The sequence below is a fragment of the Myripristis murdjan genome, chromosome 24 (genome assembly GCF_902150065.1).
Source record: "Myripristis murdjan chromosome 24, fMyrMur1.1, whole genome shotgun sequence".
NCBI lineage: Eukaryota > Metazoa > Chordata > Actinopteri > Holocentriformes > Holocentridae > Myripristis > Myripristis murdjan.
The window spans coordinates 20,138,332-20,163,647 of record NC_044003.1 but is presented as its reverse complement, the minus strand read 5'-3'; the positions used below and the strand labels follow the sequence as shown (position 1 = coordinate 20,163,647).

At 43.0% G+C, this 25,316-nt stretch overlaps 1 protein-coding gene across 1 annotated transcript in view; it reads left to right on the top strand.

Annotated features, from left to right (window-relative positions):
* Nucleotides 1–25,184, top strand: part of LOC115356046 (kinesin-like protein KIF13B) — a 43,649-nt gene extending 18,465 nt beyond the window's left edge. The window contains exons 16-41 of the mRNA XM_030047042.1: nt 479–565; nt 648–838; nt 1,447–1,678; nt 1,853–2,015; nt 3,752–3,898; nt 4,403–4,552; nt 4,988–5,116; nt 7,807–7,980; nt 8,683–8,840; nt 9,412–9,544; nt 9,836–9,982; nt 10,323–10,349; nt 10,578–10,677; nt 11,556–11,682; nt 12,167–12,222; nt 12,329–12,447; nt 13,334–13,510; nt 13,736–13,828; nt 15,199–15,351; nt 16,072–16,149; nt 17,268–17,324; nt 18,318–18,411; nt 18,885–18,967; nt 21,861–21,926; nt 22,312–23,887; nt 24,632–25,184. Of these exons, the coding sequence (XP_029902902.1) occupies nt 479–565; nt 648–838; nt 1,447–1,678; nt 1,853–2,015; nt 3,752–3,898; nt 4,403–4,552; nt 4,988–5,116; nt 7,807–7,980; nt 8,683–8,840; nt 9,412–9,544; nt 9,836–9,982; nt 10,323–10,349; nt 10,578–10,677; nt 11,556–11,682; nt 12,167–12,222; nt 12,329–12,447; nt 13,334–13,510; nt 13,736–13,828; nt 15,199–15,351; nt 16,072–16,149; nt 17,268–17,324; nt 18,318–18,411; nt 18,885–18,967; nt 21,861–21,926; nt 22,312–23,887; nt 24,632–24,888 (4,774 nt within the window). The 3' untranslated portion in view covers nt 24,889–25,184. The remainder of the gene's footprint in view (nt 1–478; nt 566–647; nt 839–1,446; nt 1,679–1,852; nt 2,016–3,751; nt 3,899–4,402; nt 4,553–4,987; nt 5,117–7,806; nt 7,981–8,682; nt 8,841–9,411; nt 9,545–9,835; nt 9,983–10,322; nt 10,350–10,577; nt 10,678–11,555; nt 11,683–12,166; nt 12,223–12,328; nt 12,448–13,333; nt 13,511–13,735; nt 13,829–15,198; nt 15,352–16,071; nt 16,150–17,267; nt 17,325–18,317; nt 18,412–18,884; nt 18,968–21,860; nt 21,927–22,311; nt 23,888–24,631) is intronic.
* The last annotated feature ends 132 nt before the right edge of the window (nt 25,185–25,316 follow it).

Below are 25,316 nucleotides of genomic sequence, written 5' to 3'. Positions count from 1 at the left end.
TGGATTTTTATATTAAATACAGTTCAATTATGATGTGAACCCTGTAAATGAGCAGAGTGTTACAAACAGGTTTTTAATGGTCACACAGCAGTAAGCAAAAGCGTGTGTTTAACACTGCAAGCAAAGAAAAAAAAGAGATGCACGGCAGACACACAGAAGCTTAGCTATTTAATATCTTTGATATGCAAAACCACAATGTCAAGCCAAGTCAACACAAAGTGAAGCATTAATCGTCCTGTACACAAGACATCATGGTAATGGTGATAGAGAAAAAAACTCCTTAAAGGTTAAATTATAGAATGGGTAGTGTTTACTTTATTCTCATGATACACAGTTTTGAAATTGAAACACTTGGCAAAGAAACAAAGGAGAAAGAGGGATTCCCTTTAAGGCCACAATAAGTTCTCTCCGTCCTCTCCTTCCTTATCAAACTGAATGTTGTCCCATGTTTCATTAAGTTGCCGCTCTCCCCCCGCAGGACGTGTGTGAACGGCTCTGCCGTCACGAGCCCCATCCAGCTTCATCATGGAGACCGAATCCTGTGGGGGAACAACCACTTCTTCAGGTCGGTGGAGTTTGAAGTTGTGCAGTTTTAACGAGCTGAGCGCTTTCCCGCGGGGTTCATTATAACCTGCCCACACCCGCAGGATCAACCTGCCCAGGCACATGGCCCACGCAGGGGGTGAGGAGGAGGAGGGAGGCGCTGCGATGAAGACCTCCCTGAGCACCGACCGGCTGGAGGTGGACTTTGACACGGCCAGCGACGTGTCGAGTGAGGTCAGCTTCGGCTACGAGTTCGCCCGAACCGAAGTCATGATGAAGGGCATGGGCAACAACGGTGAGTGGGAGGAGAACTTTCCACAAAAAGAAAATGTAACATACATCAAATTATTCTACAATATCTGGTTCAAAACTGCTTCCTTTTTATTGAAGTGCAGTTCATTTTTGAAATTGTGGTCCAAAAGTGTGTGGTGGTGCAACTCTCCAAACAGTGCAATAAAATGTTGAATTTTCTCAATACAACTCTGAATGAAACAGTAAAATGCATTTTACCCCTCTGAAACATCAGCAGATTGGCTTGATTTCTTTTCAGTAATATTGGAAAAAAGGCAATGAGCAACTTAGCAAGAAATGACCCTGAAATTTGCAAGAAATTAGTAAATGCTTTCCAGAAAATTACCTCAAAATTAGCAAGAAACAGTTAAAAAATTTGCAGAAAATTGTATGTATGTATGTATGTATGTATTATTATTATTATTATTATTAGATATTTAAAAGAAGAAGGATATAAAGTGCTTACATTAATCCTGTAAATATCCTTGGTACAATAATGTTAGAATTCTTCCATTGACTTACTTTGTAGACTCCCTCACTCTCTCCCTCCGTTCTCTTCTTCCACCCTTTCTTTCGCCTTCCTCCTCCTCCTCCTCACCCCTCGCTCTCCAGACCCCATGCAGTCGGTGCTGCAGACTCTGGAGCGGCAGCACGAGGAGGAGAAGCGCTGCGCCCTGGAGCGCCAGCGGCTGATGTACGAACAGGAGCTGCAGCAGCTCCGCAGGCGGCTGCACCCCGAGAAAGCCTCCCCCCTCCTGGACGGCACACTCGTGCTGCACGCTGCCGCCACCACCACCCCGTCGCCCGGCACCCACAACCGCACACGCCGCTGGAGCGAAGACAGGTCAGAGAAAATAAGATGAAAACTTACTCTGATGCCTGTGAGGACATTAGGTCGTTGGCAGCAGTAAAAGTAGTAGGATACAGGACAGCAGACTTTCTGTTCAGAGCCTAGTTGACTTTTGTGTCTGACCCCCGTGTGTGTGTGTGTGTGTGTGTGTGTGTGTGTGCGGTGCAGAGAAGCGATGATGACCCGCAGCCTGCGGCGTCTCAGGGAGCAGATAGTGAAGGCCAACCTGCTGGTCCAGGAGGCCAGCTTCATCGCTGAGGAGCTCAACAAGAGGACGGAGTACCTGGTCACGCTGCAGATACCCGCCACCAACCTGGACGCCAACAGGAAGGTGGGGTGTACGGGGTTTCCCTGTGGGACGGTTTTCAGCAGGGGCGGCAGGAGAGTTCAGACATAAAATGACAGTTTTATGCGTAATTAATTAAGCACACACAAACTTTCCTTTTTTTTTCTTCTTCTCTGCATTTCTCTCTTTTTGTCTTGTTCACACCTTTTGACTTAATCCCCTCCTCTCTCCCTCTTTTTCCTTTCCTGTCTTCCCCAATTTCACTCCTTCTCTCCTAATCTGCCTTTCTTTGGTTCTTTCATTCTCTCCTTCTCTTCCTCTTCCTTGCACTGAGAGATAACAATTCAGGCCAGTGAAATGACTTCCCATGACCTCTACTTCCTTTTAAACGGTGACATCATCCTGCACTAGTGCGTGTGCATTCACATTTCAACCAATAAAACCTTCACATCCTCTCTCATATCTCTATCCCCTCAGATAAAATTGCATTTCTCTCCCAAACTGATATCCTCTCAGTTTGCTCTTGGGAATGATCCTCCCCTGCACTGTCCTGCCCAAACATCCTGATTCAACAGGAAACACATAAAATCAAGAAAGTAGGAGTCGATTTCAGTGGGTCTTTAATCACCTGAATGTTCAAGCTGCCTATGGCTTATCCTTGATGTATTTTTAAATGTTTTTCCCCGTGTGTAACACCTCTGTTTTTTCTTTCTATAACAAAATAAAACAACTGGTCACAAAAGATGATTCAGCACACATGTAATGCTGTCTCACGCCTTTATTTTGAAACAGAAATATGTAGCTTAATGCAGAAGTAATATTATGAACATGTCTACCTATTAATTTCTAGGGAGGAGTTAAAATCTGCGGGACGCTGGCCCCTCAGGAGACTTTATGAATGTTTATGTAAACTGTGAATTTTTGTCACAAACTCTTTTTTCTGTCTCATTTACCTGCATCAGCAGCTCATTCTTCGGCATGCTCCATGTCACTTTAGTGTGACCCTTTTTTTTTTCCAGCAGATGATTTTGCACAGAACCCAAAACTGTGACTCTGCAGTCCTCGATTTACCAAACCGTAGTTGGTGTGGTGAACCTTGAGGCTTTTTTAAGCACATATATAGCATATATTTACAAATATATCCATGATGCAGAACATTAACACTGTATTTAATTAAAAATAACGTTAGGCCAAATGATTAACTTTTCATGAGCTGCATACATGGCCTTTCCATTGCTGGGCTGCACATCTTTTTCAGTACACTGGCAAAAGCCCCTCTCAGATTTTTGCGCAGAATTGTTGGTGCACATTTAAACGAAATAGAAAGAGCCTAGAATTCGGAGGTAATGCCATATTTTCAAGCCAAACCATCAAAACAGCGGCTGAAAAGCTGAGCTGCAAGCCAAACTTTGAAAAAGTGAACCGTTCCACCTCTGTTACCCGCCTGTGTTTTCAGCAGCCTCGACAGCGTGCCGCCTCGGCGTATGCCGGGAATACAAATGGCGGAAAACAACTCCGCGTGTGTGATTGACACTTCATTAAGTTGTGAAATCCCACAGGTGCGACTCTAAAAGTCTTGCAGTGGTAGCCCGCTGATGAATAAATTTGTTTATCTCCCACTCTCTTTTAACATCTGTCGAAAAGAAATGATATTCAGGCAATCACAGAAGTCCTGATGGAGGTGACTGAGTACAGCTTGCCGCCTCTTCCTCATCACACTTATTTTACCTGCCTCTCTTGTGTGTGTGTGTGTGTGTGTGTGTGTCTGCCGCCCTCCACAGCGTGACGTGGTGCTGAGCGAGCCAGCGGTTCAGGTTCGTCGTAAAGGGAAAGGGAAGCAGATCTGGGCCCTGGAGAAGATGGAGAACAGGCTGGTGGACATGAGGGAGCTCTACCAGGAGTGGAAGGACTTTGATGAGGACAATCCTGTGAGTGCAGACAGACACCTGGAGACACACTCATTCAGCAGAGACAGATGTATTTGGTGGACATTTCTTAACTTGCCATATTAATTGAAAAAAAAATCACTGTTATAACTTTAAAACTCCATTTAAGATGATTTTTAGTTGCAAGATTTTTCACATTTTCAGATTGAAGGTCCTCTGATGAACTCAGATTGCATGCGGGTCAAGCTCAAAGCAGGGCTGTTTTCTTTCTGTTTCTGAAAAGTTGACCCACCTTCATTCATGTCACTCTGCTATCCTCCTGGTATACATGCTCATGAGCAGGAGCACAAAATATTTGCAGAGGGGCATCCCAAGAGCAAAACACGTCGATAGAGGGTGAATTGCTCAATCAAGTTTGTTGAATAAAAGCAAGAATAGGATGAGATGTGAAACACACTCTCCTGATTGAGCTACACTGAGGAGTTAGAGGTCAGACAAGTGATTCATTCAACAGTCTCTTTCCTCCTCCCGACATCCCTGCGCCAGGTGATGCGCTCCTATTTCAAGCGCGCCGACCCGTTCTTCGACGAGCAGGAGAACCACAGTCTGATCGGCGTGGCCAACGTCTTCCTGGCCTGTCTGTTCTACGACGTCAAGCTGCAGTACGCAGTGCCCATCATCAACCAGAGGGGAGAGGTACAGTACAGGCAGTGCAGATTTTAACCTGCACTATTCTCTATCATCTTGTCTGTTTTGCCTCTCTAAATAACATAATTTTTCAGAATAATTGAATTTGTGACATGGACATAAGAGGTTTTTTTTTTTTTTGTCTCGAGACCCTTTTTGGCTGCTTGGGCTATGAGGTCTGTTACGAGGACATGAACCTAACTTTATAGACTCAATGTTAACGGGCCTCGGCAGCAAGAATATGCTGCATTTCACAGGGTAATTTAATTTCTCTGCAGCCAAAGTAGATCTTAAAAAAAGACAAAAGAAATACAAGCTGGCTTCTTGCCAAAGTGGCTAATAGCATTGGAGGACTCAACAGCCACAGCTACAGTTTACGGCATTTGGATTAGGTTCGTGTTATTTTAAAGCCCTGTCTCGCTTATGTGTGTGTGTGTGTGTCAGGTGGCAGGTCGGCTACATGTAGAGGTGTGGCGAGGTACAGAGGGTTCGGAGGACGAAGGTTCAAGCCGGTCAGACCTGCAGCAGAACAGCGCCGATGGAGAAACCCCGGAGCGTAAGATGCACTGCATGGTAAGAGCATTAAAGGACCGGACCAGAGTGTCGAAAATCCTCCCCTCTGCCCCGTCCTGGGGGGCGCGCAGGACTTAGCCTTAACCTACCAGGCCACACCTGAACTGATAAGAGGCCTGGATCGGGCTCAGCTCAGTCTCTCTCTCTTTGTTTGTTGCAGCATGTTGGTCTTCTCCTCTACAGTTGACTTTGCATCAGATGCATTATTTTATCATTAAATCATCTGTGACAGTCAGATACTAAAGTGGAAATCCTTTGAAAAGACAATAAACTGTTACAAGGCTGAAAGAACAAAGTCAGTTTTCTTCACAGTCATTTTGCACGTTTAGCCTAATATCTACAAAAAGTCTACACAACAGATTTCTGCTAATCTTTTCCCGCAAAAAGCAGTCATATTTAATTTGAGTATCATAATTCCCACATTTTATCCAGCCATTGGTTTCAATTCATTCCACTACAATATGAAAAGTAACTTTCATAGACTTTAAACTTTCTTCACACCAGTATTCCATCACCATAATAAAGTTGTTCATCTCAGTTTTCCTAAAAGCAGCAGCACTGTTGTGTTTTGATGATGTGAAACTGTGCGGACTGATCTCTCTCTACCGGAAAATAGTCCCTGGGAAAATGTTTGCTTTACACAGCCAGTTATCAGTTCCGCAGTTCATGAATGGGTAGGACCTCTTAGCCGCAAAATTCATATTTGAAAATCAAGGGAATTTGATTTTATGTTGTGAAGTCTGTAGTACCCCTGTGTGAGTTGTGAAATATGTTTTTTTTTTTTTTCGATGTAAAATGTGGGTCAATTGAGTCAGTAGGTCAAACATTTAAAATATCATGTGTGGTCCTTTAATTCGACATTCAGGTTAGTTCATAAACTCAATAAATGGCAAATCTACTACATGCCCAAGACATATAGAGACGTCAGTGGCCTAATTCAGGAAGGCATTTGTGACAGAAGTCCCCACCTGAAAACCCGAATCTCATATCTGCTCTCGCCCTCCTCAGTTTCCTCCATTCAAGCCAGATTTCCACATACCGTCGGATTTTCATTATAAGCAAACATGACTGCAGCTGAATGTTTTTTTATTGTTTTTTTTTTTTTTTTTTAACCCAAAATGTCATTCACTGACCATCCAAGGTTTTTCCCGTGGGGAAATGGCTCCACTGTAATAAGAGGGATGACAGGCGGACAAATTGTTTGTCTGCTCTCTATCTCGAAATCCTCCGAGCCACCACGCTGTGAACTTGTGGCCACATCTTTAATTAACTCTGGGTCAACTTTATTTCTCGGCCTGTTTGTTGTGTGTTTTGTATGATGAAATGAAATGAGAAATAGAAAATCAGTCAGTCAGCAGACAAGCAGACTCTTTTCCCTGTCTTCAGAAATTACTGCATGGCTTCGGGGCAAAGCCAAAACATGGCAAACGCGAGAAAAAAGGTTAGGGCGTCAGCAGGATTTTCATTCACAGTACCTGAAAATCGGACTCTTTGCAGAGATCCCTGTGTACTGTTTGCTTTGTTCATCTCGCTGTCTAAACCATCTGTTGTGTGTCTGTGTGTCACCAGACGCTGGCATACAGCAGGATGGCTCGTAATGAAACCGTCCACGCTGACAGTGTGTCAGTGAATGCGGCGAGCCAAATTGCTGTGGCCCCAAAAAGGACTTGTCCTTATTTCAGTGACACTTGACAAGCGGACGTCACATCCACACTGCGGCTATTGTTAGAAAACAGCACTTGGACTTCTCATGTTCTGTTGATGCAAGGAGAGAGACTGATGATTTTTGATTTTTTTTTTTCATATCTGACTGCTGCTGATTACATAATACATGATAAAACAGTATTAATGCAGTTGTTAATGTTGCTGAGGCTGCTATAATTGTAGCTAAACTTCAGAAACCAGATTATGTGCTCTAATTTGCAATTCATGAAACTATTTTGCCAGGTGGCTATTAGTATAACTTGCATGTAGACCTATGTTTGTTTGGTTTTTAATAATTTCCTTTTTTCTCTCCCTCCCTCTCTCTCTTTCAAAGGCATAATGCATAAACAGCCTTTAATAACACCACAGACAAATAAAAGATAATAAAGTGCATGATAAAATGTCAGAAAGAAACATACATATACACACTAACCTAAACTCAGCATAAACACTAAACATTTACAAATGTCTGTGGTGAATTGTATTCATTTATAAAGGGGATTTTCTGCTTAATTATTTAGCTGCTCCTTTAATCCTACAGAATATCTGCGGCTTTCAAAACTGACCTGCCCTCGCTCCAATAAGGGTGCTCCATGTCACAGAAACTGATGGTGATGGGACGACTCCTTTTCTCTTAAACATTTTACTCAGCATCGCAATTTAATCAATGGTTTAGGGCCTCTTTTCATGCCATGATAAAAATCTATATCAAAACAAAACAATCAAAAAAATCAAAAAAAAAAAAAAAAAAAAAAATGAAACAAAAACAATGTGAAATATGCTTTTTGAATCATATTAAGACATTTTCCAAAGTAACATCCTCATGCGTCTGCTCTCCTGCGGTATGTTAGGAGCCTGTACGTGGCTGAGTGTCTGGTCTATCATGCAACCCATAAAAACCAAAAAAACGTTTGCATCACCTCATCTCGTCAGTCAAACACTTGAAAAGGCCTTTTAAGTTGAGTTCCCTGCTCTCTGTCATGCAGGTGAAAATCCTCCAGGCCACCGGTCTGCCTCGCCACCTGTCCAACTTTGTCTTCTGCCAGTACCACTTCTGGGGCCAGGACGAGCAAGTGTTCATCGCCCCGGAGGTGGAGGCCTCCAGCTCGTCCTCCACCTCCAGAGACCCCCAGTGCACCGTGGTGTTCGACAGCACAAAGGTAGAGCCATACGAGAGCGTTTTCACTACAAAATGAGATTTACATCACTTGAAAATTATGACTCACATGCTTACATGGTGACGAGGAAACTTAAATTAAAGGTTAGCACGAAAAATTGTGGTACTATGAAATACTGAGTCGTGAATCATTCGTAACATTGTTTTTCTGTTGTCATTTAATTTTTCTCCACTTTGGAAAGCATTTAATTCAGGTCATGGTGCCAACTATTGTTCAGGTTTCAATGTGAGGATTTAGACATTTTAACTGACACTTTAACCCAGAGCAGTTTACAGTAAACTAAAGGCTAGAATAAGCACACATTCACTCATCCTCGACCGTGCAGGTAAGCAAAGAAATAGAACTACTTCATAAAAAACAAACAAGTCAGTCCCATTGAGGATCTGATTTTGCATTCTTGATGACATCACAGGTTCTTGATTTAGTTTCCTGCCTTGGTACAGTTGATTTCAGAAGAGAGGAATAATCTATATGAAACCTTAAATTTAACGGAAGAGACCCACAGGAATATGTGACCTTGTAAATCAAATGTGTGACCTGATGCATCGCGTGGGCAAATCTACAGGGAGCAGAGCTTTAATTTGAGTTCCACGTTTGATTTCAGCTCACCACATGAGCCACAGAGAGCCTAAACTGTCAGTAAAAGACAACGTGTCTTTCTTCCGTACCTAATTTCATTTTCAGGAGTTGGCGGTGGCGGTGTCAGAGGACTTTGTGGAGTTTTTGTCCGAGGGGGCCGTGGCAATTGAGGTTTACGGCCACAAACAGGCCAACCACCGCAGGAACCTGGCGCTGTGGGACCTCGGCGTGATCCAGGCCAAGACTCGAACCCTCAGAGAGAGGTAGAGTGACACAAACACACCGTCTCTTTTGACGGGTGGACAGAAATTAAGTTTGAGCTCCTCCAGCTTTGTTATTTGTCTCGCAGTTCAAAATTTAGCTGGCAATTGTAGTTCTAATGATGTGCTGATGGTTGAAGTCGCTGTGTGTTCACCATGAGAGCCTTCACTTTTGCCTGTCAATCAATAAATCAGGCAGGAGCTTCCTCTCCAAGCTGCTGCAGTGAGATCCAGGTGTAAACTGTAGCTTTGTAAACGTGATAAATGTATTCAACATTTATTCACTGCCAGTGTAGAAACATACTCAATGTCTACACGGGGGAAATTATGAATGTAAATATAGTTCATGCTGAAGTGTTGCATGGATGATCTCGTTAATTTAAAACACAAGTTGATCAATGAAACAATCTCCTACACGCTTTAATGAGTTAAAACTGAAATTAAATTAAAGCTTATTGAGGATTTAACTGGCAAGCTAGAGTAGCATAAGCCAGACGCTGTGTTTTGAGTAGGTATGCGGCTTTTTTTTTTTTTTTTAAAGCTGCTCTGATGGTTTTGTCTCTTCTGGCCTCAGGTGGAGCGAGGTGACCCGCAGGCTGGAGTTATGGGTGCAGCTGCTGGAGCTGAACGAGGTGGGCGAGTTCACGCCGGTCGAAGTGCTTCCTGCCAAAGATGTACGCACCGGAGGAATCTTCCAGCTCAGACAGGTATTGTATATGTGTGTTTTTATGTTTGTGTGGGTTTTTTATGATTAGGACTTCAGATTGAGGGTCGCTTGCAATAATGACCTCTATATCCAAGACACCTGCTGCAAAGCTTTGTATTATTTAGTTAAGTGGTCAACCTAATTCAGTGTAGCCCTGCAGAATAAATCACTAAAGACTGTAATTGCATTTGTTTTGGAGTTACGCTTTGCCGTCTTCATGTGTGAAGCATAAAGTTATCGAGTTGAATGTTACACACCTCCTGTCTTGTGTGTGCCTGTCCCTCCCCTGCAGGGTCAGTCCCGGCGGGTCCAGGTGGAGGTGCGCTCGGTGCAGGACTCGGGCACCATGCCTCTCATCACCGCCTCCATCCTCTCTGTGTCCATTGGTGACATCAAGATCCGACAGGCGCGCCCCTCCAGAGGCAGCGAATCACAGTGGGTAAGGAGAAGAGGACAAATTTATACCCTTTTTTTTCCCCAGTTAACATGACCTCGATCTTTGGGTATTTAAAATAGGGCCTAGCACAAGACACTCAAATGTGGAAGTGCATGCAAGGACAAAGTTATACCCAGTTTGATTTAAAAATGCATTCACAGCAGGTGTACAGGGCAACTACAGGCGAGTTTCTGTCTCATTTGAGTGTCTTGTGATGTTGCTTCCAACTGGCAACGCACCATCAATATCAGTGTCTTTTTCCTATTTTTTAATTTCTGTTTTTTGTTTTGTTTCTTTTGGTGTTGTGATATTCTTTCAACTTTCTCATCTTTGCATTTCAGAGTGGGATGAGGAGATGGACAGCTACCAAGTAAGTAGATTATTGCAGTTCGAGGTCAGTGAGAAGCGGCCTGCTGCCTCATAGTTTGCTTGTAACTGAGAGAGAAAACAGAAATAACCTGAGCTTTGGGTGTGTGAAGAAAAAAATCAAATAGTCTATCTGTGTACAACTGAGAAGAGTTTGTATGTGTTTGTCTGTTATTCTGTGTGTGTGTGTGTGTGTGTGTGTGTGTGTGTGTGTGTGTGTGTGTGTGTGTAGGAGGTGGACCTGGAGAGGATGAGGGAACAGTGGCTGGCAACGCTCACAAAGAGACAGGAATACCTGGACCAGCACCTACAGAAGATTGTCTCCAAGCCAGGTACAAATGTGTGGCACAGCCTGACAAACACAGGATTTCTGAATAAAACTCTCACATGGAGGCAAAAACTATGAACAGGAGCAGCTGTTGTCCTCCTGATGATTTCTTTTTTTTTTTTTTTTTTTTTTTTTTATGGTATCATGTCATTTCCTGCTCACTCTAATTCAGTTTTGAAAGTTTACGATGACAACATGGCTCAATTCTTCTGTAACTTTTTGGCGTTTATATCACTCAGCAGCACGAGTGATGCATCTCTTTATTCATTTGTCATAACATAACAGTCATAGATATTAGTCAGTGCCAATATGAAGCCACTCTAAGGCACATGCAACTTGCAGTGGTTGCCTGAAATATCTGCCTGGCCCTTCTTGTTCCCTCAGCCCACCTGTGACACCTCCTGCAAAAAAAAATAATTATCCATGTAAATGAGTAGGAAGCAATCTGAAAAAATTGCCTCTGATTGCTCCTAAATTACTTTCAAACAAAACTAATCAGTGACTGTTTACAGATTACCCAACATAGAGCCCTTGTCCATGCTTGTCTGGAATAATATCCATAGTGTTGAATGTTTAATTTTGTCATGGACTTGGAGGCCTGAGAGTAAAGTAGCTGCAGCTTCATGTTGTTACATACAGTATCTACAATGATCATTCAGTATTTACAATTTTAAAACTGTATATGTTCATTGAATTACAGGAGACATTATCTTTGTGTTGTTATTGTTTTCATCAAATCATTTAGAAAAATAGAAAGATTAAGTGTGTTTACAAGTGCATTTTTAATTGTGGGTGCCCATTCCTCCTTGTGCATTTATACGTGTGTGTGTGTGTGTGTGTGTGTGTGTGTGTGTGTGTGTGTGTGTGTGTGTGTGTGTGTAGATAAGTCAGAGGACGACGTTGAGCGGGAGTCCCAGCTGTTGGAGTGTCGCCTGACCCTCACTGAGGAACGCAACGCCGTGCTGGTGCCTTCAGCTGGCAGCGGCATCCCCGGAGCTCCAGCTGAGAGGTGTGTGTGTGTGTGTGTGTGTGTGTGTGTGTGTGTGTAGAGGCGGGCTTTTGTTGTTTTGATTTAATACATAGGATATTGGAAAAGCTGTTATTGTCTTTATGAGGTAAATCAAGTCAAGTGAGGGAAACTTACGATTAGTGTAGTCATTTTTAACTTTTATTTATCCAGGGAAAGCTTCAGCGTCAGTTCTGGAGATCCATGGTGACCTTCTGGCCACAGTGGCCCTCCTCTAATCTTTAGGCCACCAGTTTCCCCCCCCAAATCTCAAAAATCATAATTTAGTGCGTATTGCTAGACTAGGCTAGACTCACATTTTGTAGTATTTTATCCTAATATAACCGCTGTCCTCTGCTCAGCAGTTTCAGTATCTGGGGGTTCAGGGCAGCTTTCTTGCTGACAGAGCAGAAACCAGCTGGGACTTAGGACCTCTGTTTTTGGGGTGTTAAGTCTCTTATGTGCTGATTGGGCCATTTCTCCACAGGGTTCCCGTCCCTGGAATGGAAACACACGTTCCCGTCCTGTTTCTGGACCTCAGCGGTATGTTGTTCTCGCTGTCTGTTGTGCAAGGAATCTGCCAAGATCCTCCGCTCGGTCACTAATTAATGCACTTCCTTTCTTTTTTGGGTCTTTCTTTCTCCTCCAGCGGATGATTTCCAAGCCAATCTCTCAGCTCCCTTGGCAGGGGGGCTGGACGCCTTACTGAGTGAGGAGGATGAAGATGAGTTCTTCGACCTTCAAATTGTCAAACACCACGATCCCGAGGTGAGGGATTTTAATGGAGACTGTGCACTTGTGGGTTTGTTGAATACCCACATTGTATTTGAAAACTGGGCTTGTGAGACACTCAGGAGAACTGATTTTTCTCTCTCCAGTCAAAGAACTCGCCAGTTGGCAAAGTTACCCGTTAAGTGATAAGAACACAACACTTTAGCATACAAAGAGTAAAGTTGTTGAATAAATCTATTGTATATCCATGTGTATGATTGAGGATGCTGTCGCTGGAGACTCTCTTCATATTCTGTTAATGAGAAATGTCAGCAGTGTGAATCAGCTCGCCGGGTCACACCTGTCCTGGTTGACAGTGCCAGTAAAGTCTGTTCAAAGCAGAGCCGTGTAATCAACCACGGCGCTCCAGTTATAATCTCAAATACACACAGACACATATAGATTAGGTAGCGTAATGCAGGAAAATAATCTTTGAATAATGTGAGTGAAATACACAGAGCTCCAAAATGTGAACCTGCTGTCACATCAAAACATTTCCATCATCCCATGCTGTTTTATTTTTCAAATTTCAACGCTTCATTAAATAGTGTTTTTGTGTTTGTGTTACCCGGTTGATCGATGAGAGTTAGAGATTTTGATGACTATCATCGTTCCAAAAATGAATTCATATAGAGTTAATGATATTCTTAAAATTTACAAATCCACAGGCTGTATATTAAAACCCCTACCAGTCTTACTTACTTTGGATAATGTAAGTTAGCTGCAGTCAGTGAACATAGTGCATGCTACTGTTTGAAGCACAGATGGTTTTGGTGTCTGGGTCCTCGTCTGACTGAGCCGTGGGCCAAACCCGCCAAAACTCGATGCATTCAGACGACTGATGTTTGAATTTGTCTGCTCCCTCTCCTGGCCCCGCCCTCAGGTGAAGGTGGAGGTGTCCTGGGACTCAACAGTCCACGAGTGTCCCCAGCTGAGCCGCGGGGCGTTGGCAGACCAGAGGGTCTACCTGACGGTCCGCACCGTGGTCCTGCTCAGCCACCCGGCCCACATGCAGCTGGTCCTCAGGAAACGCATCTGCGTCAACCTCACCGGGCGACAGGTGGGTGGCGGCAGGACATGGAGGGATTGGAAAGAAGCAGAAAAGCAAGCAGAGAGGGGAGGACTGTCTTCCACTGTTTTCACATTCTCATTAACACACACACCTGCATTCATTCAACTCTGTTTTTTCCGGGTCACATGCAAAACAGTCTCCTGTATAATCTGCTAACAGAGAGATGGTGAGTTCTGGTGATTGGAGGAGTGACTGTGTGTGTTTGTGTGGCAGGGCTTTGCCCAGAGCCTGTTGAAGAGGATGTCCCAGCGCAGCACCATCCCCGGCTGTGGAGTGACATTCGAGATCGTCTCCAACATCCCTGGGGTGAGTAACACTGAATTTACTCTGGACCACAAAATCATTTGCCAGAAGGGGGAAAAAAACACTTGTCCAATCTCAATGTCCATCCTGAACTCTGAGTACTGAGCCTCACAGACTTAAACTCACATCACCTGCATCATCAGTGTAGACGCCTGAGTTTGTGAGAGTTTATTAACTTGGACATGTGACATCACGTGACCCTGCCAGTGACATCAGGTTTTGCTACTCTCTTTCCTCATATAATTGTTTTTTTTTTAAAAAATCCTTCTTACTTATTCCTTCTGTCATAACATTACATTGTGATACGTGGTTATCAGCTGTATTAACTCCTGTTAAAATCTTCAAATGCAAAACAATCAAATATTCTATTATAGGCACTGAAATTTTAGTTGTGTTTTTTAAGATGATCTGTGTACATTCAATATCCGTTTTAATATAATAATTGTGTTACCAATAACATGCCGTTATATCCCAATGTTTTGTTTTATATCATGATTGTTTCAAGTGATGTCAAGTCATGTTTATAAACTAATGATCAGAAAAGCAACATTTGTTTGAGAACTTAGATGGCATGATAGGAATTTTGCTAGCATCTGAATTACTGAAGACTGAATTTCATACCACCTGGTTTCTCATAAACAGTTTTGGGCATGAAATACCACAAATTTCTTAACCCTGCACTGGAATTCCTATCCCCAGTCATCCTGGTTTAATGTCATGGTGTGATGGATTGTGGGGATCTGAGAGTGTGTAAGGACACTCTTGGACAACTGTCCCTACTTCTTATGTGCCATCACCTGGTAGCTAATTCTGGCCTCTATTATTTACTGTAATGAAGTGAGTTTTTTCCACCTCTTTTGCATTTTAATATGTAAAACTGTAATGTGTTAAGCAGCACTCCTGAGCATTTATTTAATTACCTGTGCTTATAGTTTTTTTTTTTTTTTTCTGTCTTACTTTCTTTCCCCATCCAATCTGGCAATGAACGGTTGAGTTTTTTTTATGTAGTGCTGTGAATTTTTATGATGGGCGCCATGAAGACTAGCTCATTTCTGGGTAGAAGCTGAATTTCAGCCTCATTAGGTTTGTTTACCTTGCAGTGGTTACAGTTTTGCTGGGGAAGACCGTGGACCGTAGCTACAGACATTTCTGTGGTTGCAGTCCTGTTGAAGTGTTTTATAATGGCAGCTTGTAGGTTACCTCCAGCTTTCCAATGCCATCCTTTTAAATCAGCATTTTGTTTGAAGCGACTGTCTGTGGTAAGTAGCTGTTAAGGAAGCAGGATAATGTTCAGGGAGCCGGTCCTCATGGCCAAAATAATCCTTATGTGGTGAATCACCCTCACACTCTGTGCTGCATCTCTACTCCCACAGGACATCCAGGGTCCAGAGGACAGGGAGATGCTGGCCCGGTTGGCTGCGAGCGCAGAGAACGACCAGTCGGCCGACAGCGAGGCGGCCATAGAGAAATACCTGCGCAGCGTCCTGGCTGTAGAGAACATCCTCACCCTCGACCGACTCAGACAGGTCAGGAAACACAGACACACCAAACACACAACATACACAAAGCGGTGCAAATTTCACCTGCAGATTTAATACGACTGTCAGTACATAGTTGGTAGTTGAATACAGGAAAAATTCGAGTACATACTTAATATTTGATGTCATAGAAAATTATTTGTTTGGGTGCCATGATATGAAATGGATAGTTCTTGCTGTGGTGTCATTATTTTGACTTAAGCTCAGAAGCTGATATGAAGGGGACAGTTAAGGGAAAAAAGTTGTCATCAGCACAATTCGGTGCATCTAAATAAGACTCATCTGTAACCTGTGGCATGTTTTGCTTTGCCATGTGCCGTTGTTTGCCATTCCTCTGGAGCTCAGCAACATAACCTTCTCAGTGCTGGCTTCGGTACATATTTTTCAGCAATAGGAAAATTTGGAAGAAATGTGAGGGACAGGAAAAAACGGCTTTCTACTCTGCCAGAAGGGGAAAAAGATGCGAATAGGGCTAATAAATCCTCATAATCTAAAGCAGGGGTGTTCAGTTAAAATTTTAGGAGGTTACTCAAAGTTCCTCCCCTGCAAAAGTCCAAGCCATCATATCAAACTTTTCCTGTGATTTGTTTGCCTATATGGATGTAGTTTTTGATTGCATCTTTTAGAAGTTGACTTTGTGTGTGTGTGTGTGTGTGTGTGTGTGTGTGTGTGTGTGTGTGTGTGTGTGTATGTGTTTGAGGTGTGTAGGAGGTGGCAGTGAAGGAGCAGCTCGCAGTCAAAGGGAAATCCTCCAGGCGCTGCCTCAGCTCTCCTAACATCAACCGAGTAAGTCAAAGAACAAGCAGCTTGTGTTTGCAATCGTGCAGTTTTTTTTAATGTTTATTTGGATCTCTTTTTTTTTTTTTTTTTTAGCTCAAAGACTCTGACACAGACAAAATGTTTTTAGGTTGACAGCGCCTAGATAAACTAGTAACACAATGACAGGAAGATGTGGCTGGACAACACTGATTCATGCTTTTGTTGTGTCTGGCTGGTATAGTTAGAGTTTATTTCTGTCCTGTAATGGAAACAGACCCCTTTCTGCTCACTCACTGATATCCAGTGACAAAATTGTAAATTAAACATTTTCCACAGCATTACGTTGGCCCTCTGCATGCACATCTTTTATGTTCATCATCATAAACATTGATAAATCACAAGAGAATAAAACGAAACACCACTAAAAGCTGACAACAAAAGTGATAGTGGATGTGGAGCTGAAAATTAATGGAAAAATCCGCTTCATAAAAAAAAAAAAATATATATATATATATATATATATATATATATATATATAGTAAAATCAGAATGCTTGCATGTGTGGGTCCTTTTTTTTTTTTTTAGTAAATATGAAGTTTTATAACTAAGTTTGGGAACAAAGACCACGCCTCAAACACATTCCCTTTCTGCACCAACGTATTTAGGCACACCTCATCCGTTCCTCTCCCCTTTTTCTCAGTTTGCACCTCCACCCGTCTATCCCTCCTTCCCTTGGCCCTTCATTCCTCAACCCTCACACTAATCCCTCCATCCCTTCATCCCTCCCTCTGGACATCTCCATTCTTCACCATACGATATACTATTTTGAATTCATATCCTGTTGGCCTGGTCTGTTGTTAGTGTTTTTTTTTTTTTTTTTTCATCAATATATTTTCACTCTCATGGACCTTTCGCTCTGCCTTCTTTAACCATGCTGGGCTGAACTGGAGTTTACTGTCCTGGTGAACCCATTTATCACCGCTAACCGGGATATAGAATCATTTTGGTTTGTTTGTATACTGTGTTTTTTTTTTTTTTTTTTTTTTCATTTTTCCTCCTTTAGACAGTTCCTCCCTCCGCTGCCTTTAACCTGTCTCACTGCTATTAACCTGTCTCATTAACTCCCTGCACTAACCCTCCACCAGCTGTCAGCCAGTAGTCTGGATCTGTACTCCTCCTCCCAAAAGCTCAGTGACTTCAAGGTAAGACTCACATAAATTACATCTCTCCTGATTTTATGTTAAATAAGAACCATCCGTTTATCGTGTTATAAATATGGATCGAATGTCACATTTTCCACATTCATGATTTATTTACTGTCCTCTAGTTCTTGTCTGCAAAATCCTCCCAGTGACCTGATATCCTTCTCTTGTCATGATGCAGATTTAATATGGCTTCAGTTACAGGAGTGCGGTGTCCATAGTTATTTAATTATTATCTAATTTCTCTCTTGTAATTCTATCTCTTTTATTTAAATGTGCAGGAAAACTGGAAATGGTATTACAAAGAGCCAGATAGATTTTAACCAATGAAATGCTGCAAGTCCATAACTGACAATAATACAGTCGTCATTTTCTTTAAAATTGACTTGGAATTAGGGACACCAAGTAAAATTTTACAGCTCAATAGAGGAGAAAAAAGCCATAATACTTTGATAAGGTTGTTGTTTGATACCAGGGACTTCATTTGCTCTTGGCCAGGTGCTGAGATTTATGGCCTCAAAACTTACTGTACGGCCTGTATTGTGTTGTGGGACAAACATTCCCCTCCCATCAGAGACTTGAATCAACCCCCACCATGTATACACACACACACACACACACATATGCACACACAGGATAATGCCACAAGAAGGCGGCTGGCATCACAAAACATTCAGCTTTCATTCAGGGGGTACAAAGCAAGTGCATTACAGTGTTTTACATGCTGGCGTGTTACCTCTTCACAAGATCTGTAAATTGGCTCACTTACTAATCTCTGATGGGAAAGTGTGTCATCATTGTTTATGTCAATTACAGACTGCCATAGCTCATGGGGACAGGCAGTTAGAGGGGTGGCAGGGCTGTGCCAGAGAGGATGGCTTCTGTTGCAGTTCTCATAGGTTGCCACTAGAGGTCAATAAAGGTCACAGATTATTTAACGCCCCTTTAATGAACATATGTCCTCTGCTTATCTTCTCCCTGGTGTGTGTGCAGGGCTGGGAGAGCCACCAGGACCTTTCTGTGGTGTCTCCTGTGTCCAGACGCACGCTGCCCAGCTCCGTGTCTCAGAACCTGCACCCCGAGACCAGTACGACAGATAAAACATCCACCGCCTTTATCTTATAATGGATTCTTTCTCTTGCTTTGTATTCCCCTTCCCTCTTTGCCGCCTCTGGTGTTGTGAGCTCTGTTTTTTTAATGCCTTAGCTGGCGGCCAACTGTATCTCACAATCTTAATTTTGCACTCTCTCTCTCTCTTTTTTTTTTTTTTTTTTTTTTTTTTTACTTTACTAACATGCCTCTTCATTTCTGTCCTTTTCACCTTCCTCCCTCCCCCCTCTCCGCAAAACATTATCTCCTCCTGCTTTCTCATACCTCATCTCACCCCATCTTCTGCATTCCCCCGCCTTATTCCTTATGCCCATCCTTGTCTCTTCTTCTTGTCTTCTCCCTCTCCGCTCCCGCATCCTCCTCCTCCTCCTCCTCCTCCACCTCCTCGCATCTTCCCACCACACAACCCATCAGCGCGCTCAGGCTTTGCCGCGTCTTATCTCTCTCCAGTGAAGGCCGTGCCCAAGCTGCTCAAGTCGCTGCTTCCTGGTGGGAAGGAAGATAGGAGAGAGCAGACACCTGTCAGTCAGCAGGTACACTCATTCAGCCCGCACACCACATTGTGGATAAAAGCTCAAATTCTGCTTGGAGTCTTATCAGGGATTTAATGTTTATATGCATCGCCACAGCCCGCTCACAAATATCCCCCTGTACAAAATAAATAGCATATTTCCTCTGTTGCCATGGAAACTGAGCTTATGCAGATAGTAACACAAACAATAAATGGCATAAAAGCATATACATGAGTCTGTACTGTTGAGTTGTTTTCAAGAGTTTGCAAAACAGCACCCATTCAAACTTGCTGTCATGTTTGTCATTTGTGTCATGAATGCCTTCTCATGTGCCTCATCCTGTAATTAAGTCAAATACTGTAGCCTGCGAATTGAAAAATGAACATTATTTTGCGTTAAGGTTAACCGGTTTGGCAGTTATTGCTACAACAAGCGTTTGTGAGTAGACATTTTTTTATTGTCAGTGATCATGAGTAGAAAAGCTTGAGTCCCTCTGTCCTTGATAATATCAGTATTAGTTTCTTTGCTACATTCTTGCCAAGGACTTCAAACATGTTGCACCTGTTCTCATAGCATATGGCCACGTCAAGATATATTTATTATATTAAATGCTACAGTCCTGAGTGTAATATCAGAATAAGACAGGCATCTGAACCATTTTTTTTCATAATGATGACCATAAGGACGAGCTTAACTGAGTTATTCTAACTAGGGGACGCTCCTTAACGCAGTGGCCCGGGTTTGATTTCTAGCCAAGCCCTTTGCTGCTTGTCTCCCCTGAATTTCCCGTCTCTCTTTACAGTAATGCCAAAAACATAAAAAAAAATTATCCAGTGTCTCTTGAGTCATGATGTCCATTGTTTGCATCAGACCTGAGGCTCCAGCCCCTGCTTGTTGTCTAAATGGGAGGGTTCATTACAAGCAGGTGAACCTCGTGGCTCTGATGGGCTGCCCCTGCCCCTCCACAACTCCTTACCCCACAATCTCCAATCATGTGGCATCGAGACCCGTTAGCAACAGCTTCCAACCAAACCAGCCCCTCCAACATCTGATTTCACTGATTACCGCCTTCAACCAAGGGGGACGCTAATCAGGGAACTCATGTGCTGGAGTTTTGGATGGGATGAAAACCTGCATGTTGTGAGGCCTCATTTGGAGACTTGATTTGAACCCACTGTCTGAATCAGTGCTCCACCTGCCCTTCTTGCCACAGAGGCCTACAAAGACATAGTACTTGCGGATCCCTAATATTATCAGATATGAGGATATTTTACAGATTTATTTTATTCTGCAAGTGATGCCTTCAGTTTTTAAGTTCTCTAGGTGTCTGGGTAAATTAATACATTGCATCATAGTCAGTTCAGAGACCATATAGTCTGGTTCTGCTGGGCTTGACAGTAGGCTACATTATACTATCTGCTGTGCTGTAAAAACCTCATAACTCCACTTTAGCTTTTTTTTTTATTATTTATTTTTTTTTTTTTAATTTTAGTTAAAAGAATAGTACAGCTTCCATGTGCTGGGTACGTTTCTTGACCCTACAGTCAGTGAAACCCAATAAAACCTATTGTTCAATATAACAAAGTGTGTATCTTCAGTATCAAATGGGTTATGGCTTCGGTCCACCAGGCCACCTTTTTGTGCTTGTGATCTGTTGTGTTGAATTGCAGGCATGCTGCCCTGAGCCAGAGCAGGAGAGGGTAGTTGTGTTTGACCTGCTCTCTGCGGGTAGACCTGCTGCCTCTGTAGGTTCTCATGTTGCTCAGAGCAAATCCCCCAATATGGCTTGAATCAAAACCTCTTGAATTTTACCAGCAGTCTCAAGAAGAAAGAGTCAGATACCTCCATAGGATGTGAAAGGAGAGATGTATGGCAGGCAAATCAGTCATGCTGATTTATATCCTATTATTGCATCTGCTAAGCAGGGAACATTTGGCCTCCTGTTACTACAACCACTAAGTTGCTGAGCACCTTTTGAAGCAAAATGACAACATGCTATTTGGAAACAAACAACTCAGTATTGAAACATATGAATTGAATATTGTATTTGAATTGAATTGATGTTATGATATATACAATATTGGGCTACACATTTTGTCTCAGATATTTGAAGACAACAGAACAATAACTCTTTTTATGCATTTCCTATCAACATCTTGATTATTTACATCGAATAACTACAGCAATGAGTGGAAGTGTGGTTGTTGTTTTTATGTTTTGATGAGCTACTGGATATTTGAATTTCCCTTTGGGGATGAATAAAGTTTTATCTATCTATCTATCTATCTATCTATCTATCTATCTATCAAAACTACAGCAAATATTTTATGTGTCATGAAATGTTTCATTGCTACTTTGTATATTAACTGTGGAAACTAGACTCATGACGCATGATTAGGAAAATATTAACTGTGAAGGCCTAATATGTTGAAACAGATGGCCAAGTGGCCCAGTTAGTTATCCTAGTTTAGCACTAGTACTGTGAGAGACTGCCAGAGAGAGGAGTATGATGTCCTGGCCTGCAGTATCTGGCTCTGTCTTCTTTTCAGAACGGTAGATTAACATTTTTATCACAGGCTCCGTTTTCCTCTTATTTTCATCCTAAAGCCAGAGATTTTTAATTCCATCACAACAGCTAATCGTCACTTCATGCACACTGTATAATGAACAGGTTTGGGAATCTGCAGGCTTAAATTAATACTTAATCTCCAGGTTGAATTGGACTGAAATGACACGGAATCGTTGGTGATTGCAAGATGTCACGAAATCTGCTTGACAACTCTCTCCACACTAAGTGACAGATTCTTTAAAGCCTGTTTTATCTGAAAAGACAGTAAATTGCAAGTCAAAACTGCAAGCAAAAATAAACAAATAAATAAATAGAGATTTATTAAATTCCCTCTCTCCCTCCCAGAATTTGCCTCGCATCATGGTGCAGTCCGCCAGTGTTGAAGATGACATGAGCGCCAAACAGCAGGCAGTAAGTCTCTGTAATAAAAGCCTCAGTTGTGGCTTGTAGTATTGTGTTTTCTTCACAGGCTTGAGGAGAGCTCTGAAACAAATATTTTGACCACATGACAAATTGATTACATTGAAGCTAATTGTTATAAAGACAGAATGGCAGCGCCATAAGGCAGTGTGTGCTGCCCACTTTATCAGATATTTAGCTCTACTAGAGCAAAGCCTTCTCAGAATATAATATGATCAAGCTCTTTTATTTTGTAATGAAACCTCCAATTAACATATCCCAGTTCTTACCAGTTGCTTATTTGAGAATCAGCAGTGCAACTGCACTATATCCGGTACTTCAGTACTTTGTAGTACTTCTAGTCACTAACACTTGTGTTGACATGATTTCCCACTAGGTTCCCACTGAGGAAATCATCCTTCCAGAGATGCAAAAAGAGAGCCCCAGATCCATGGTTCTCCCTCCGCCAATTATCCCAGATACAGAAGACCCCAGCCACAGCCCAGTGAGCGAAGCATCAAGCGGATACATGTCCACCAGTATATCTACAACAACGCTGTCAGAGGTGTACACGCTGAGCTGGGATCTCCCTCCATCGTCCAGTAGCAGAGGTGAAGGGTTTGAGGAAATGCCAGATGAAGAGGGAGAGGAGATTAAAGTGACACAGGGAATTACGCCTCTCTCCATCACTACACAGCTTGACACTGGTCTTGAATCTGTCCCTGCAGACCAGTCAGAGCCCCAGGAGTCATCACATAGTTTCAGTGGTAAGGGGCTTGCAGAGAAGACTGACCCTGACCTGACAGAAACTCCCCTACCTTCCAAACTGGAAAGCACTCCATCAGACTCTCAAACTGTAGCAGAGCTACAGACTCAGCCTTGTACAGCGGCACTAGAACAACCGAAACCAAACCACTTCACTGACAAAAGAAAGAACAAGTCAGATCAGTCCTCACCAAGCCAGCAAGAATCAAACCAGTCAGCACCAGGCCAGTTGGAGCTAGAACAACCTGATCAAGCTGAAGTATCAGAATTACCAGGCAAGGCCAAACAAAAGCTTGAGTCAGCACTTGACCTCTTTGGATCAGAACAATCATCGGAGGCACTTCAGGAGTCCTTATTAGTACCAGAGAGTGAAATAAAGCAGCCAGTACCAACAGAGTCACCACCCCCAGACCATTTAAAACCAGAAACCCCTCTGACAGAACAAATGGAACAGGTTACAGGAAATACAGAATCAGAACTAACACTACTCCATGCCCAACCATCTGCAGATGCAGGCCAAGGCGAAAAGATAGATCTTCCACAACCACAGCAGCCAAAACAAGATCAGTCAGCATCCACAGTCCAGCTGGAACTGGTAGCCAAGGATCCAGTGCCAGCCCCAGCTCCAAACCCAACCCCAATCCCAGTTCTCTCTGAAGACCCACGTCCTGCTGCTGCCCCATCTATAGACTTGGCTCCTGTTGATTCATCCCAGGAACCATCTCCTTCTGAGACCTTGGACCTAAACGTCTCCTCCACCCCAGCTCCATCCTCAACCACTGCAGCAGTCCCACCTCAGAGTCCTGTCTGTGCCTCTGCCAATGCTGCCCCTACTCCAGCTCCTCCTCTGCTTAAACCTTCCCTACTCAGTGTCTCAGCATCCAACCCTTTCAAGATCCAGAAAGTGAAGACGTCCGACCTCAAGTCCTTTGATCGCATCCTGAACCAGGAGGAAGGGAATCTAGAGGAGGTGGGCAGGGCCAGCAGCCTTGGGGCCGGACTCAACCTCTCTGTGCCAATGGAGAGGCTGGAAATTATCTCAGACTCTGAAGAAGGAGACGGGGCAGCTTCAAACATTTTCCCTGATTGGTTGAAAGAAGGGGAGTTTGTTACTGTCGGTGCCAATAAGTGTGGCACCGTACGTTATGTGGGACCCACGGATTTTGCAGAGGGCACCTGGGTGGGAGTAGAACTGGAGGTACCAGCAGGTGAGAAAAATAGCCCATTTTCCATGTGTGAATTTGATCATTTCAATTAATTGTAATACTACCTAAAATTTTGCTTGGTCCAATGTATTCTTGCATTAAAATAGTCATATCAAGTAATCTATGAATGGCTTGGTTTTGTACAGCAGTAGTAGTTGTAGAGTGCAATAATGAGCCAGTCAACAGTGTCAGTCTTTTGAACAATTCTTGACCCAACATTGACATTTAAAATAAGACATACTGTCCATCCAGTGTCATCCAGCTCACTATTAAGGTCATGATGCTCGATTAACTTTTTGAGGCAGTGTAAACAGTTATCGTAGTGCCTCAGGTAGCTACCCTGGTGCATATCATGTACCTGTGATAACTTGACCTAGACTTAGGTTGCATGCCATCCCTCTCTTTCGAAATCTTTCCTGTCTGTCTCTACTACTAATTATCAAAGTCAGAAATGTAAAAAAAATATAGAGATTCAAAGTAATTTTGCAAATAGTTAAGACCACTTTGCTTTTTCTTTTCTGACATCATTACCTTCACCCTAACCCTGCTAATTTTGAAAGCAGTTCAATTATGTTACTCTATTGATACTTGAGTCATCTACATCAACTTTTTGTCATATTGCATAAGAAGAGAAGGTTTGAAAAAACCCTGTTTGAATCAGTCATTTCATATGCTCTTTCCCCTCACTCTGTAATGTGTACTATCTACTGACGCAAAAATACCCTCAAAAATGTCCTCTGCCTCCAGGAAAGAATGATGGGTCGGTGGGCGGCAAGCACTACTTCCACTGTAACCCAGGTTATGGGGTCCTGGTGCGGCCTGACAGGGTGAGCAGAGGCGGAACCAAACGCCGTCGCCAGCAGCAACAGCACAAACGCCGCAGCGCCAACTTATCGGGGTCCAGCCCAAATCTGGCAGCCCTCACCGCACTGGCCAAAGGCGAGGGTGGCGCAGCAGCATCCAGCCGCAGTAAAGGAGAGAACCGCAAATCCTGGAACAATTGAGAGATGGTTGTCTTGCTATCTGCTCAACTCCCTTCCTGCACAGATAAAAGGCTAATTGCTCTCCACCCACTCAGCTGTCACCCATGCTCCACAGCTGGCTGGTGTGATTATAGGGAGAACTTTCAGCCAGAGTGGCAATATACTGGCTTATTTGGGCAGATTTACTGTAGGCTTTGCTGTATCTGGTCCTCCAAGATGTTTCACAAGATAAATCACACCCTCTCTCTGTGGGAAAAGGATTTGTTTACTAAAAAAAAAAAAAAAAAAAAAAAAAAAAAAGAGCCAGTCTGGGACACTAGAGTGACTGCAGACAGAGGTTGTCTTTGGATCTGTTAGAGGCTCCAACCCAACATGTCATATCTGTTTTATTAGAAGTTTGGTACCCAGTGTTCCTCACTTAATATTTTAAAATATACAGAGGAATACTG